The following is a 16858-nucleotide window of genomic DNA, read 5'->3' as shown; positions in this document are numbered from 1 at the left end:
CATACATCAGAACGATAGACTCTTAATACCTGATAACAATTAGGTATGTCGATATATAATCTGTGTATTTTATGATACTGACGATGATTTAAGAAAGATTCAGCGGTTGACTAAGTTGCTATATAATTATATCAATGAGTATTTAGTATGTATGTGTGTATTATGAATTTGAACCCTAATATTGATAAAATAAACTACTAATGGCAAGCTTAAAGTAGAGGTAATGATTGATGTTGTTAAATGGAATTTATGCAAGATTTTTTGTTAATGTTTTTGGTATAGAAATGATATGGCAACAATTTATTAATATCCTTCAAGGGATATTTAAATTTGATAAGGTTAATTTCAATTTTATATAAGTACATGTACAGATTCGAAAATTTTATTTGTAAACATTTAGGCTACACAAAACTACAAATGGCATATGTATTCATACATAAAGATTATTTGATTAAATTGTTTTTTTTTTCTTTGGCAAACCTTAGAATAGAATTGTCAATTGGTTGTAATTTTCTGAAATTCATTAACTTAATTTTATTAATAGCGTGTAATAAATAATATTACTATCGTTTAATATTTTGTAATTTTTAGCATTATAACGCATTTGCTGATTTATTCGCTGCATTTAATTGGAGCTTTCGCAGCGTATTATTATTGTCATTGAATATTCATCGCTTGGTGATTGGAAATTGTTTACTTTGTTTGTTTTTTTTTTTTGTGTGTCTTTAATATTTTTAATTATACTTAAGCTATTAAGTATTTACAAAGCTCAACTCCGAACAAGAACTTTTAACGGCATTGAATATTTGTGTATATTTGAGCGAACTAAGTTAAATATTTATATTTGTCTTTTTTTTTTTGTTTTGTATTTGTTCTTTGTTCAAATATTGTAACACAAAACTTTTGAACAAAGTTTGTTGCTCATACAAATTATTGATTTTTTCATTTACTTTATATTTTGTGAAGCTTTTCATCGAGTGGAATATAACAATCTCTACTTTCGGTTTGAAATGTACTATTTTATAATTATGGGTTAATTGCAAGAACTATATATTTGCGTTTCATAGGCGTTTGTAACAAGTTTTATCTGCTCTTCTTTTAATACTAAGTATGAAAAAGTAATTTAAATTTGAACTCAATTCAATTTAATTATATTCATAATTATTTACATCATGATGTATGCTAATTAATACGTTGAATGGAATAATATCCAAATTTGTTTGTTTTTATTTTCCTGTTTCTTATTGATCTTTTGAGTGTCTTTAATTGCAGACAATCGTTTCAAATAAATTCATTGATGTTTTGTGACAGCTTTTACAACTGTTCCAAATTGCTTGACATTGTGTGCGTCTTGGCCGCTTTTAGCCGCAAAACAAATGATGAGGCAAGCCGACGATAACGAGAGTACATCAAATCATTATGCTCCATTCCATCCTCGCTCTCGGTATCGTGCTCGTGCTCGTCCTCAAACACTCATCGTTTGCGATTATAGGCGCCAAGCGAAGACTGCCTTCATTCTTTCATTTCATGTCCATTTGTGCCCAGTTCGAGCAGCTCATGGGGCTCGGCATTTAGCTATACATACGTATATGTACATAATATATTTATATATATTTATATATATAATCGATTTATAATAAAAATTTTATGTGTAGGCATATGAACTTACCCGATCAACGCTTGCCAAATCGTTCTTCGACAAATGATTAACCAAAATTGTACCAAGAGCATCGCACATGACATTGATAGTGGTGCGGAAACGATCACTAAAAATTAATCGAACAGAAAATGTATATCCAGGACCAAACATAAAGTTCTAGCATTTACATACAGCAGCCAGTCGACAGCGATAATTAGCGAGACATCCTTAGGCTCCAGGCCGACAGTGTCGAGTACCATGACCATGGTAACTAGGCCCGCTTGTGGTATGCCTGCTGCACCAATTGAAGCAGCAGTCGCCGTTATGCTGACCGCCACAATGGTGCCAAATGAGTAGCTCATCTCTCGGTACTGGGCAATGAATAGAGCTGCCACCGCCTCATATAAGGCGGTGCCGTCCATGTTGATCGTTGCGCCAACAGGTATGACAAAGCGGGTAACACGTGGGTCTATGCCCATATTATCGAGGCATTTAATAGTCAACGGCATGGTGGCCGAGCTGGAGCCCGTGCCAAAGGCAGTAGCCAACACTTGACTCAATTTGGCTATGTAACGATACGGCAGGCGTCGTGTACCCAAAAAGAATATGACCGCAATGGTACCTATATATACAAAATTTAAAATCATTATTCAAAAAAGATGTAATCTAAACGGAGCCGCTTACCAAAGCCGTGCAGAAAGAGGCCTATCATAACGGTTATGAAATACCATCCCAAAGATTGTATTGTTGCCGCTATAGAGTCCATCTCAATGATTTTGGCTGCTATTAAAAAGGCAACGCCCAGCGGTGATATCCTGCAAAAATCGTCGATTCACTTTAGCCAGATCCTCAAGAATCGACCTATATTTTTGCACACTCACCAAATAACCCATGATGTTATTGTCATCATAGCTTCACTGAGCGTTGTAAAAAAGTCCTGCAGCAGTTGGCCCTTCTCACGCATACGACCGATTGTTGTGCCCAGTATTACGCTGAACATGACCAGACCCAGTACATTGGAACCCTCACGCTGCGCCGACTTGAACTCCCAGTTCTCCATGGGTTCTATAAGAATGAGAGTTTAGTGATATAGTCGATTGGCTGACATAGTGTGTTTACTAACGTGCTGGGGAAATGCTGGTATTCTCGAATATTTCCGTACGATGCTGGAAGATTAGAGTTGTAAATAAATTTTAAAGCAAGTTATTCAAAACCCCTCAACCAAATTAAATCTATTTTTGTCTATTCTTCGCATATTCCCTTTCCTTCTCTAAACTCTCATTATTCCATAAATAAAATATCACTCAAGGTTTCAGTGTCTTCTCAGTCTTTTTGGGTATAATTCATATACAAAAGATCTAGGTTTTACAAATCTTGTAATGAAATGTAGCTTACCAGTAGAAAATGTGGAAGAGCATAGTACATTCAATTTCATATGCACGATCAAAAATAAAAACGACAATAATCTAATTGCGCAAATGAATATGCATTCATATTTACCTATAAAAGAAACGCTTACACACAAACACACATCCGAGGGGAATACTTTCATTCAATTCGCGTTTGATTATATATATATATATATATATATCAGACATATCATATATGCCCATATATAGCAAATTTCGTAGTTGAGACTGCGTCTGTGGTGATAATTGAAAATTCAACGTGTACGTAAATTAGATATGTATTTTTTATACATACGCGTACAGAAAATACAGACATAGATATGTATGTATGTCTGTGCCCCCCCCCCCTATAATTTTCAATTTCAATTGAAACGGAAAGAACTTTGCTTTGGAGTAACCTATCATGTCAGTTTTGATTATGTGCCGCGTTGTGCTTTAATCAAATTATGTAAACAACAGAACACAATTGAATAATTGGCACAGTTGCAATCAAGAATTGAGCGAATGCGTATTCTGACAAAAATCCAGCAAAGATATATCTAAATACCTGCTCGGCACAAACTGAATATCGCGGCCGATAAAATTGTAACGCTTCCAGTATGATATGCATAACGTAAGCAATATCGCTTCTTTATAGCTTTCTTATCTTTAACAGTGGTTGAAATTTCGTTTAAGTCTCTGAGTTAATGGATTGCGGCACGTATATGAAACTGAAAAGAGACTCGGCTGATAGTCTAACAGTTCTGAATATTTTATATGCTAATTAAAAGTATAAAAATTATGCATCGTGGTATTTTAAAAGCTGTTCTCACTCTTAAACTATATTTGGGGGAATAGAAAAGCGATGCAGTAGATACAAATTCTTGATGCTGATTAGCACAACAAACCCCATAGAGTTTAACAAGCTTTTATTACACAAATATTATTGCTGTTATATCATCAAAATTTTAGCATATTATAAAGCCATGCCATCTCTGCCACAATGAAAAGAAGAAATGTGTAGCTTGTAATCTAATTAAATTGAGCTTGTTCCCATAACATACCTGAAACATTGTTGACTGTATTATGTTGTCCGTGAACATATTTCTAATAGAATGAGAAGAGAATAAAAAATTAAAAAATTATCGTAGGATAAACTGCACAAAACGTACCTCACTAAGTCCATTAAAGTGTCTGGTGTCAACACCTTTGATGCTTTATCAATAGTCTCAGTGCGAGTCTCCACAATTTTGGCACCCTGGCCGGGTCGTATGGTTGTGACTAGACATATGCCCAAAATAACTGCCGATATTGTTGTTACAAAATAGTAGGTGATAGCTCTAAAAAAAAGCCAAAGATGTATTTCGATATTTTATCCAAGCGCCGAACAGTGCTCACCTCGTCGCTATTTTGCTGGACATACTCAGATCCAGTCCACCGATTGCACTTGTTATGGAGGACACCAGCAAGGGTACTATGAGACACTTTAACATGCTGTTCGAACAATTAGAGTTATAATCAATGCTTGTACATGTCAAGCTGGTCAGCTAGAGAACTTACCGCAAAAATATTTCGCCCGGAAATGATATATACATAATCTCACGTTTTGTCCACTCGCCGGTGCTGTTCTTGATTATAAATCCAATGAGACCGCCCACAAAGACACCGATCACGGTGGCCATTGTGAGCACATTCTCCTGCAAAAAGCTCTTAAATTTGTTCGCATCCTGCTTGGGTCGCGTCATTGTGACTCTATGTAAGTATTACCCTAGGCCCGTACACACGGGCGTTACCAGAAGTGCGTTTCCGTTGGACCTTGGTGCAGCTGCTAAGCCAACTTGATTAACTTACCAAAGGTATTTCTATAATTTAAATAGAGAAAACACAAATATAACTTAATATTCTCTCAGTACATTTTTTTTAAGATATTAATTTTATGAAATGTAAAACATATTCTAATTTAAAACAGTTAATTTAATCAATTTAATTTTGGCCCACCTGACAAGCTGGATGGTAAATTTACAGTGAACATAATAAAAAACTTGTATTTAGCAACAATTATTATTTAACACCCATTGTTCGCATTGTTTGAAAAAATGTGCTAAAAGCTAGCTGCGAATGCAGCTCAATTGATATATCTGTGCTGATTGTTTGCATTGAGTGTAATTGAGAAATATTTTCGTTGTTTTTTTTTTTATTTTTTTCGTTTGTCATAAGCGTGTCAGAACAAATAAATTTACATAAGCCATCACCTAATGAAAAGTAATGAATAACGAAACCATTACAGGCAGCACTTGACTGAGATCAATGCCAAATAATAGGGATGATCATGTGCCGACAAACTGTGCGAAAACTGATCCAAATTGTCGTGAAGGCTCTTAATTGAACTGCCAGACTGATGTGTAGATCTGCATAAATGCATTCGAGTAGATTAATCAAGAATAAAATTATTCACACTTGGCATTATTTACACAATTACCATTGAGTTTTGTTGCGCATTTAAAAGTATTTTATCAACACATAATCAATATAGTATACAATTAATTATTGTTATTTAGCGAGAAATATGATTACTCTCAATAACAGGAAATCAAGCATATAGAACATATTTTAAGGCTATGCTAGGCTAGATTTCTATCATTGAATGTGAAAATCATAGGTTACATAGAAAAATTGCGCAGTTTTTCTCGTTGAACAGCTTTCACTTAATGCATTCATATTGTGCCTGTAATTCGGAGTTGAATGTTTGCAATTTGCATATTTCAACGCTATCAAAATACGCCTTGCAAGGTTGTAAGCATATTTGTAAAGTAATGTGAATTATAAATCATTTTGTTTAGCTCTAACTTAATTTTGCAACACATATATCATAGCGTTTACGTGGCTATAAAGGGTCATTCGATTATTTTCCAGTATGTGACGGCATTTTAATTAATTCCTACATCTCATTAAGAAAACAAATGAGACTGACCGCCTACATGTTGTTATCGTTGTGCTTGTTGTTGCAATGCAAATCAATTTGTGTGCCCAGAACATTGACAATGAGCTTTATTTGCATCTAACATTGCGCGTTCGAACTACTGCCACTTACGAAGTATTCATAACAGATACAATAGCTTTTCAAACAGCATTTAAAAAAATGTTACATAAAATCGTGTCCAGCATTTTAATTGCATTGATTCTAGATATTCGATTTAACACACCTATTTGACCTTTGTAAAGCCAAAACTAGGCATCTCTCGACTAATACAAGGATTAACTGTTCAATTTATAATCCATCTTCAAGCCAATTTATAGTATTTAAAGCTGCTTTCTGTTTCAGCAAACCTATTAAGGTTTCGTTGGAAACTAAGCTAATCAACATAATTATTTTATGAGTACCAATGTTATATCATAATTGCATTTGGGTATCATCTTGACATGGTGTGCGAAATAGTTTCGTTTGTGCTTATAATTAGAATTTGGCAACTAAACTTTCGCACATTTATTAAAACTAAACAGAACCAATTTTATTTGTATTTATTTTAAATGCATTGTATACCCTGTAATAGCCTTAAGTAAGGCCAATATATTCATGGTCAGAAAAAAAAAACATATTTAATAATATTTTTTTACAATTGAAGACTCAGTAAAGGTGTGTGCACATGAAAATGTGTGCTATGCACATGTATTTGCGTAAATGTTAGAATTCTAATGAAGAACAATTGATGTTGTTTTTGATGAACGTAAGTTTATATTAAATTAGTTTTGCTAGCTGTCTTCGAGCACATCATGTTTGTTTTTATAAACAAGTCAAAGTGACCCAGAAGGAAGTGTCGACTAGAGCATACCCTGCAAATTGGCTATAATACGGACATGCATAATGAAATAGATGAATTTTAAAATCTATACAAAAGTCAAAATGCATTCGTAACCCTTCCTATACCTATACTCTTTGGGAACTACGCAGTTAATATAGTAGACGGATCGAAAAAAAAATATTTGCTGATAATCTGGAATATATATACTTTCTAGCGATGCAAATGATTGTTACTGAATATTCGAAAGATTTTCTCAATATAAATATAGTTCTTAATAAATGTAGTGTATTTTAATCGTAAATTGGACGAATTACAATTGGATATGTTAACTTCATTTAAGTAAATAAAAAATGAAAAAAACAATTAGTCGAACTCTCAAAAATATTTCACTGTTAGAAAGATATTTTAACAAAGTTAAATAGTAATTGTATAAACAAGAAACTTTCAATCGATCTTTCTAGAACTTAAAAAAATATTACTTAGTTTTTATGTGTAATAGAAAAACTCGTAAAAATAACTAATTAACATTTGAAGCGTATATCAGGAAAAACAACTAGAATTTTTTAAATACATCATTTACCCGTTCTACAGACAGACAGACGACTATTTTTGTACATGACAGAAATTTGCATCAAAAATAGTAAAGCTGCTAAAAATAATGCAACAACAGAAAAAAAAGTAGCAAAAACAAAATACACGTAAAATGAAAAGCGAAAAAAAAAAGCATAAACAAAACAATAAACAAACAAAAACAAACTTTGTGGTACATCCCAGTTGAAGTGCGGCCAACCCTTAAGCAAAAAAAGGAAGGGGGGTAAAGGGCCTTGGACCTATCACGGGTTGGCCCCTACCCGCTCCCCGCCCTCCCTCGACATTGCAACTGATGCGGCGAGCGCTTATCAGCAGCAACAATCGACATCTGCAACGCTCTCTCTTAACGCAGTAAGCGAAAATCGATGCATTAACAAATTAAACATAATCTTTGGATGTGCTGGACTATGGAACAGACAGGTTACAGGTTCAGAAGTGTCAATATTCATAAATAGAAAATATGATGGAAAGTAAGTATATACCTGAAGTATTGATATATTGATAAGGTTTAGCCAGATGTGGTATTCATTTAAAATTATAAAACTTGAACTTCATAAAGGATCACAGGGAAGTCAACTATCCGAAACGATTCAAACAAATTATTATTTGTAAGGTAAATAATAACAATCATATTAAGTTAATGGCTTTTGAATGTTTTTTTTTTTATTTTAGGATTCAATCATTATTATATATCGTTTTAACTTTCCAACTAGCATTAGCCGAGATTAAACCCTATCCAACATAAGCCTGGGATTTAGTTGCGAATCTACCAGGAGTCCAAATGTCAGGATTATTTGGACAACTCATGTTCATTTCTCTTCATTTACGGATATATTTAGTTTTTTTTAAAATAACATAAAGAAATATTAAAAATGACAATGTACTTTACTTTAGTTAAATATTATATTTAGTTCGTTTTGTTGAAGATGGTTAAAATAACAATAAAAAAAAAAGATTCCAATAGAGGTCCTTTCTACTGGTACAAAACTGCCATGAAATATATTATGCTTTAATTTATGGAATAGAATTTTGAGTAATTTAGTTGTTCCCAAACGTCTGAAAAGGAAGTATTGCGTCCTTAAAGACTCATTTTTACACAGGAATTGCCAGGTTTCCGAATATAAGGAAACTTACCCATTACGGATTATGTTTATAAAAATCTAACAAATATGTTCAATGAGTTATAGAAGAGAGTGAGTGATGCATTTATCAATCAAATAAAATCAAATAAACAAGTGTGTTAAATATTGTTCATTCACTCAGTACACAATGTCACATTAATTTGCAATTGTTATTTATTATTCATATAGAGATGAACTTGACAACTGTTTCTTGTCTTTTTTTATGTTATATCTGATTTTTTCGACTTTCATATCTAAGAAAATGTTTTTGCATAAATGTATATATATCATTACACTTACAAATTAATGCATGGAAATATACTCCAGACTGAGCGAAATATGCATAAATTTGCATAAGTTTCAACCCTTTCGGTTAATTCAAAATACAGTTGATTGTGGGCACACGTAAATATATATATTTACATATATATATATATATGTGTGTGTGTGTATATGTATATGTATATATGTGAGAAGAACGCGCTTTTAGTATATTTTTGTTGTTGCTGTCGAGCACGCGACGTTGGCACGACTGAACGCAGACTCATACGCAGATCACAGATCACAGATGAGATGTGCCCACAGATTCCACTCGCTGGCAGAGAGAGAGAACCAAACACGACTCAACTTGGCTTGCCTGATTATAAAATAGTACTAAAAACTACATCAAAATCAAATACGAAACGTAGCCAACGAGCGCGCAAAATTTATGCGCAACTGCGCTGCCAGCGTCAGCAGAGCATGTGTGTGTGTTTGTTTGTGGGTGTTGGATTATTTTCATTCATCAAATGCGTTCACAGTGTCGCAGTCGCAGTCGCTCTTGCTGTTGCCGTCGCAGTCGCTGCTCTGCCTATCAATTGCAATGCAGCGCGCCACGTAACTCATACGACGCGTTGTCGCTGCCGCTGCCGCCTCTGCCGCGGCATCGCTTAATTAGCTGCCTTGTTCTCTGCACGGCGATGCATGCTTAGTTTCGCTTTCTTTTGGCTGGCGATTTTGAAGGAAATTCATTATCACCAATTTGCGCTAGGTAGGTAGGTATATATATATACATATATATATACATCTAGCTTGAGCTTTTTTTAAACACTTCCTCGCACCTGTCGTTAAAAGTAGTTCAGTGTTTTGATGTCAGCATTTAACGCCCACTTCCTTGCGCCCACTTCATTAGCTACCGCATTGTTCAAGTTGCTCTGATCAACCTTCTATTGTTTACTGAGCCAAGGGGATGCGGGCTGCGAGTGAAATACTGACGAAACTGCATACAAGGCTATAACTATAAATTACTATCTCCTTGCAAAGACTTAAACAAGTTCTCTATACATTTATCAATCAGTTGTTATAAGTTGAAACACAGCAAATCTCTGTTTCTGCTTCTCAGGAGAACTAACTTACTAATTTATAAGAATTAAACATATTGAACCGCTTTTAATATATGCTTTAAATTTTGTTCTTCATATTATTTCTTGGCACAATTTTTATTAATTCCAGCTCTGTCAACTAATTAAATAATAAATTTGAGTTTGAGATTTATTAATAAAGACTTTTGCTAAAAATTGTTCTTAACTCTTCGGTGAAAACACAAGACCCAAGGCGAGAACCAGTTTGTTAAACAATTTCAATTAATCCCTTAAAAAATCAAAAATGTATCTTACACGGCTCTTGAACTACAAAGTTTTAAACTGTTAAGTTAGACTGTCGAAATTATAATTGAAGTGAATTTTCTCTAAGTACAATAACTAAACATAAAGCCATATTTTATATATCAAAACATGTTTCAATTAATTAACCAGCATTAGTTAGTTAGAAACTAAAGCATCCTTACATTAGACTGCGATGTAGGCCCAGATGCTGGTTGTTCAGGTGCCTGAGGGATCAGAATTGCTCCAGCAGGGAAAGCCCTTTAACCATTAATTTTAATAAATGACTAATAAGTAACTCTGGTCATATTGGAAGTTAACATTACATATCAGAGCCGATCTCAAGATAGTTAAGCAAATTCCTTCCAAGTATGACATAAATATAGAGCTATAATTAGGCATTTCCGGCCCTCCTCTTGCCATCGTTTAATAAATAGTAATAAAAATCAGCGTCGCTGTTGCAGTGTCCACAGCTGCCTTTGATCTGTTTCAATTCGATTTGCCTTGGGGGCTAGTTCTGCTGACCGCTGGCGACACCAAGCCGTGCGCACGCTGGTGGGAACAGAAAACCAACAAAAACAAAAAAAAACAAAAAAAACAACAACAAATAATATAATAATATAACAAATAACCGTTTATGGGGTTTTGTCGCTATTTTATAACTACGCACAAGTGACAGGGCCCAACGGCGACCAAATGACAACGTTTCGTCGTAGTCCCTTCTCTTTCAGTGGTGAATTCCATAACCAGCAGCTATGCTACCCTTGCGTACAACCAGATCCATAGCTCGCAGCTCTTTCTCATAGTGCGCGCACGAGTATGTACGAAAACGTGCCAAAGCATTTCTACCGGAACTGTCGATCTTCATTTTTAAAAGTGGAAAATATCACAATATACCCTATATCACCCATATACAAACATTTCTATACGTGCACATTGTTTTTTTCTTTCTTTTTTTTTTTTTGGAAGTCCAACCCAAACATAAAACTAAAAACGACTATCGTTGAACCATAAAAACAGCTCCCTCCTTATACCTTTATCCAACAATCATGAAATCTATCTATGAAATCAATATCAATCTATGAAATTATTATCAGAAATTATCTTTATAAGGTGAAAAAGTACAGTTTACATTGCTTTTCAAAATTGTTTACCAATTTCCCTTGTTTCCATACATATTTTCGAAAGATCTGTATTAAAGCTATTTTGAAAATCTCCTGGGTTCAATTATTTTTAACGACTCGACTATTTCAAATTTGTTCGATGTCATAAGAGGTTGCGAAATTTTAACGAACATTGAAATATTTATAAATTATAATTTTTGAGCTAGGCTTGAATCTCAAAATTCATGTTTTAGAAATGGTACAAGATATATAATATACAGATATCTATATATCTCTCAAGGTCAGACGGACATGGCCATCTATTCATATATATATAAATTACATGCATTTTCTGCAAAGTAAAATTTTAAAATTAAAATAAACATTCGAAAAACTTAACTGAAACTCTGAAGTCGAAGCAGCATTACGCTCCGGTTTATTAATGTGTGCTTACGCTCCAATATTGATAGGCATATGACTTTAATACATATGTTGCATATAATATATGCCCAAGTGGTTTAACAGATAAACGGATCAGAAAAGAGCAATGCAGACAAACATTCCAGCATTAATAGATTTTTAGCCCTAATAGATAAACTTAATACTAACCCATTCAAGACATATATTTTTTATAAGCATAAAAAGTATGGATGTATCTCTAAATAATAATATCCTCAACAACTCATCAGAGTAAATAATTTTAAGTAAATTATATATTATCGTATGAGAATAGAATAATACTTAAACCAACCGTATTGGTTTTCCCCAAATTATACCAAGAATATTTTTTACTAACAGTTTCTAATCCCTGTTGTGAAAAATTCAAAATAGACAAAATACACTTTTCCTGATAAGCCAGAATATTTCCGCAATGTTACCCAAGATATCGTATTAATTGTCAAAGCTATTACAAAGGTTTTAGAGATAATACGCTAAATGTATAAGATATTTAATATTATCTTAAGCTGTTGTTTGCATCGACTGCATAAAAACATTAGTATATAAGTGTACTGGGTTCTTTTCGCTTACCCTAAAAAGTTGCCCAAGGAATCATTTAAGGAGAACTCGTTCCCTCCGTCATTATCCTGTAGATATAGACCTAACGGTCCTTGAAGAACAGTAGGTTAGCTTCCTTAGTTGTTCCTGTGATGTCCTTAGAGCTGGATTGTTTTTTTTTTTTTTTCACTAATTTACTAAGTTATCGCACTCATAAATTTATTTCTTAGTGTTTCAATATCCTGTACATAAATGTTAAGCATTTTAACAATAGGGTTTACATGAACTAATCAATGTCGATTTCATAGTAGTTCGGGTTATAAAATTGATTTTAATTAATAACAAGTTTGAATTTTATGACGAGTTTACTTTATGAGGCCATATATTGCCCAGTTAAACGCGATATAAAAATACAATAACGAATTCGGGTATTGAAAAACTTCAAGCAATCAACGCCTAAAGTTTTCTACAAATATATTTATTTTTTGTATTTTTTTTTTTTTATTTATAACTTTATATTATGTTTAAACGTAATGCATTATGTATTTATAAAAATTTTCAAGATCACAAATCATATTTTTTTTTCTTTTAATATTAAATGAAAATGTGCAGGCAATTTTCATAACGCTGGGTGCGTTTCGCGATCTTAGCATTATACAATTAAAAGGCCCACTGTGCTATGGCTAAAAGCAAAACGGAATGCAAATTTAAGGCGGAATCAGTTATAGAAATACATTTTTCAAATATGGCAAACTCTATATAATAGGAATATGGCAACGTATTCATAATTTCGAAATTTATATGTGGAGAGTATTTCAAAAGCAACGAAACACTTGTGTGCCAGGATTTAAGCAGTATATGTGTGTGTGAGTGTGTGAATATTATTAAAGAAAGCAGAATAAATGTATGAGTGTGTATGCGTGCGTGTGTTCGATTTGTTGTTGGTTAAGAGCTGCCGCTGCCGCAACAGTTGTGCAGCTACCACCATTTGCGCAGTCGCAGAAGCAGCTGCGCCGTCGCGTCAGCTGGAACGCTTCCATGTATGCTTATACGTATATGTAAGATGTAGTGTGAATGTGTATGTATGCATTTGTGTGCGTGTGCGGGGAGTGTTTTTGTAAGGCTACTCCTCCGTTTTGGGACGCCGAAATAGCAGAATGTGCGGCTCTGGCTTGTGTATCATATAGTGTATCCAGCCGCGCGACTGCTGCACACCGATTGATCTCCATTCGGTTTCTGTCATTAGATGCGTTTTGGGCACCAGCTTCACAAGCTCTTTCGGCAAGACCACATGTCTGCAAAAGGTAGTGTATACATGCCAATACATATGTACATACATGTGTACATACACGCAAACATATTTATGTCAATTTAGTGCATTAACAGTTAGAAATCGCATATATCTACTCACCTGTACTCAAATTTCTCATCATAGTATTTATCCGAATAGTAAATATCTTTGCTCATCTTTGTAATATGTTGGAATAGGGATAAGGGAATGCTGGAATGCGGCGTTTAATTTCTGTTTGGCGTCGGCGTCCTTTTCTGCACGTTCAAAATTGGCGATCCGCTTTGCATAAGACCTTTTCTTAGTTCCGATTTGTGCACACTGATTTTACTAATGTTTAGTTACTTTTTTATGCGTTTTGTGGCAAGTTCATATGATTATTTATAAACAATTCACGTTATAAGTTATTTTAAAAAAGTAATAAGTGACGCGGTCGAAAGAAATGTTTGTTCTAGTTCCGTTTTGTTCACTGAACCACTGCTATCGATTATAACGAAATTCAATTGAACGCCAGCATAGAACTAGTTTTTAGTCGTGAAGTGAATGTGAAGTACAATGTGCACGAGTGTTAATTCGAAGTTATATACAAATTAATAAACAATAAGTGCAATACAAAAACCAATTATATGCACAGTAAGTGATACATTTGATTTCAATAATATGATATGCATTAAGAAAACGGATTGGACTGCACAATTTTCCCCTTATAAAAACTTGCCGGGAAAGCGCGCGTTTATTGAGCGGCAGTTTATTGAGCAAATAGTGGTGGTCGGTCGATAAACATTCTATTCGATTATTGAGGAGCAGCCGAACATAAAATTAATATATCTAGCTTGCAAAAATGAACATATTAAATATTAAGAATTTTATAAAAATTCCCAATATATATGACTATATTTAATTGAATAGCAGCACAATTTTGAGCTATGTTTTAAGCATACGTCGATATATGTATATATGTATCGGCATTCTACAACACAGCTGTGCAGCAACAACATTCCTCTTATGCGACATGACACATGCACAAATAAAATATGTAATTGTTGAATAAATGTTTAATGATAAACAAAAGGTGGATTTGGCAGGCACAGTGACACAAAAGTTGTTATTAATGATCAGATGTATCGCTGAGTGTAGACAAACAGCTGCACAGTTTCCAATTGTAATCGTCTGCCCCCCTTACATCTCTTCTGTCATATGCTACCTAAGCCACAGTTACATACATACATTTGTGTGCATGGCTGTTAACATACATACATACATATGTATGAGGGAATATGCTTGCTGAGCCTTGCCCTAGGTCCTATGCTAACATGTTATGCAATGTTTAACTCAAAGAATGTCTCTAAACTATCTTGATAAAGCTTTTCATACAAGTATACACATTTGTTTTTTTTGTTTATTTGGAATTACTTAATTCCATATCAACATAATATTTTTATTGAATTCAGTAAAATTTTTCAAACAGTTTCTCGTTTTTGTTACTCATACATGACTTTCTCAATGTTTATGAAGCTTTCTGCTGCTGTTGTTGTTGTTGTTGTTGTTGTTGTTGTTGTTGATGTTCAGTTACTTTGTTGTTGTAAGTTCATTTTGTTAAATATTACATCTTATGTTTATAGTTAAACTTAAACAATACAAAAGCAGTATTTGTTTTTCATTCATTTTTTGTTACACATAAATATATATTTTTTTTAATTTATCATGATTTTTATTTTGTTTTGTTTGTTTTATTTTTTATTTTTTTTATTTGCTTTATGAAGGTTTTTTATCTATATTTTTTTTCTTTGTTTTCATATAGTTTTTAAGTCTAAATTAAAGCAATTCTGTTGGTTTTTTTTTACTTGTTACACTTGAAATAATTGTTGAAACAAGAGCAAATTAATTGTGTCCTTTGTTTTTTTTTTTAATTTTGGGGTTGTTTCAATGTTATTTAAAATGTAATCTTGAGAATTACAATTCTTCAACTGAATTATGTTATCTCGCCAGGCAAGCTTTGCGCTGAACTAAAAATTGTTTTAGATGTTTTTGCTTTTGGTTTATTGTTGTTAATTAAAATTTGTTGTCATCGTACTTAAGTATAGTTTTAATGCTGCCTTTTATATATTACCATTTATATAACATATGTTTGCATACATAACTGTATACCGTAATGTTACATCACTTAATTCTATATATTATAAATGTAAATAATAAATCAACTTTTGGGGTTTTTCACTATTTTTTTATGTAATTGCCAAAACCAAACGGGTTTGCAAATGATATAAAAAACAAATTATTCGCAAGCTTTTTATTATAATTTTTTTCATAGTTTTTTTCTGAAACATTTTTAATTTTTGTATTTTTTTATTATTACTATTTTGCGCTGCGCTTTGCACTTGTTGTGTGAGTTTGAATTCTCGGGCAAATTGTGATCCAAAGAAATGCACACTTTACGCTGAAATCTGTTGAAATGTTTTCTCAAAATATGGGCGTGGCAGTGCTTTAACTTAAATACTCAGTCGTAACAGGGCAACTTGAGTCAATTGAAATGATTTGATGAATTTAAATATCGTAAACATATCGCTATTGCCATTTGCCTCAATTGTTGAAAAGTTTTCAAAGTAAACAACTGCCACATTTGTTAGCCAAACAATTCGTTGATTTTTATAATACATATAGCAAGCCTTTCAAGAACTGATTACTCAAAGAAGCAGCGGCAGCAGCTCGAAATGTCTTGAGAAATTTTGCGAAAGTTTTCCATATGAATTCATAGAAAAGTTGTGTAGTTTTTCTTTGTTTTTGTTTTTATTATTTTCAAATCATTATTTTTGAGAATTGTTGTAACATTTATTGTAGTTGCCTTGTGCTGATTACGTAACTTGTTGTTGTTTACACACAAAAAGAGTATTGTTGTTGTTGCTTGTTTTTTGTTATTTTTAAAGGTATTTTTCTTCTTCTTTATACACTTGGTGTAAAAAATGGCAGTTTATATATACTTGTTAAAGATTTTTTTTTATCAAGTGTGTTCTAGTATTTGCCGCATGCTAAATTGTGCAAAAAATGTGACATATCTTTGGATCCGCAAGCCATTCCTTTTTATTTATTTATTTTTGTTTTGTTTTTTTTTTTATTTTTATTTTTTTTTGGTGCCTTAATTCAAAAATTAATTACTAAAAGAAATCTGTAGCCAAATTTGTTCGTAGTTGAAAATTGTAATACACGCGCTAAAGGGTCAAACATTTACTTGGCAGTTTTAATATATATTTTAATTAAATATTATTTACGTTTTAATACTCTTTAATTATCATAT

The 16858-nt window shown here is 33.0% G+C and overlaps 2 protein-coding genes and 2 long non-coding RNA genes across 4 annotated transcripts in view; 2 read left to right on the top strand and 2 right to left on the bottom strand.

Annotated features, from left to right (window-relative positions):
• Positions 1–697: 697 nt before the first annotated feature.
• Positions 698–9188, bottom strand: Eaat1 (Excitatory amino acid transporter 1). Its single transcript, XM_002057847.4, has 11 exons — positions 8840–9188; positions 4588–4889; positions 4426–4521; positions 4200–4367; positions 4092–4134; positions 2763–2805; positions 2521–2704; positions 2324–2454; positions 1832–2261; positions 1670–1766; positions 698–1575 (listed from the first exon to the last, which is right to left on the bottom strand). The coding sequence occupies exons 2-11, from the start codon at positions 4770–4772 to the stop codon at positions 1513–1515; spliced, it is 1440 nt and encodes a 479-aa protein (XP_002057883.1). The 5' UTR covers positions 4773–4889; positions 8840–9188; the 3' UTR covers positions 698–1512.
• LOC138911300 (uncharacterized) lies at positions 7505–8292 on the top strand. Its single transcript, XR_011416801.1, has 3 exons — positions 7505–7888; positions 7978–8031; positions 8091–8292. It is a non-coding gene; the product is annotated as an uncharacterized lncRNA (long non-coding RNA).
• Positions 9189–12701: 3513 nt separating the features above from the next.
• Cks30A (Cyclin-dependent kinase subunit 30A) lies at positions 12702–14291 on the bottom strand. Its single transcript, XM_002057848.4, has 2 exons — positions 13690–14291; positions 12702–13573 (listed from the first exon to the last, which is right to left on the bottom strand). Exons 1-2 carry the CDS (start codon positions 13743–13745, stop codon positions 13402–13404), a joined length of 228 nt encoding a protein of 75 aa, XP_002057884.1. The 5' UTR covers positions 13746–14291; the 3' UTR covers positions 12702–13401.
• Positions 14115–16858, top strand: part of LOC116651491 (uncharacterized) — a 37679-nt gene continuing 34935 nt past the window's right edge. The window contains exon 1 of the long non-coding RNA XR_004304498.2: positions 14115–14199. This is a non-coding gene — a long non-coding RNA (uncharacterized lncRNA). The remainder of the gene's footprint in view (positions 14200–16858) is intronic.

The sequence above is a fragment of the Drosophila virilis genome, chromosome 4, assembly GCF_030788295.1.
Source record: "Drosophila virilis strain 15010-1051.87 chromosome 4, Dvir_AGI_RSII-ME, whole genome shotgun sequence".
Classification (NCBI taxonomy): domain Eukaryota; kingdom Metazoa; phylum Arthropoda; class Insecta; order Diptera; family Drosophilidae; genus Drosophila; species Drosophila virilis.
This window is presented reverse-complemented; position numbering and strand designations above follow the sequence as displayed.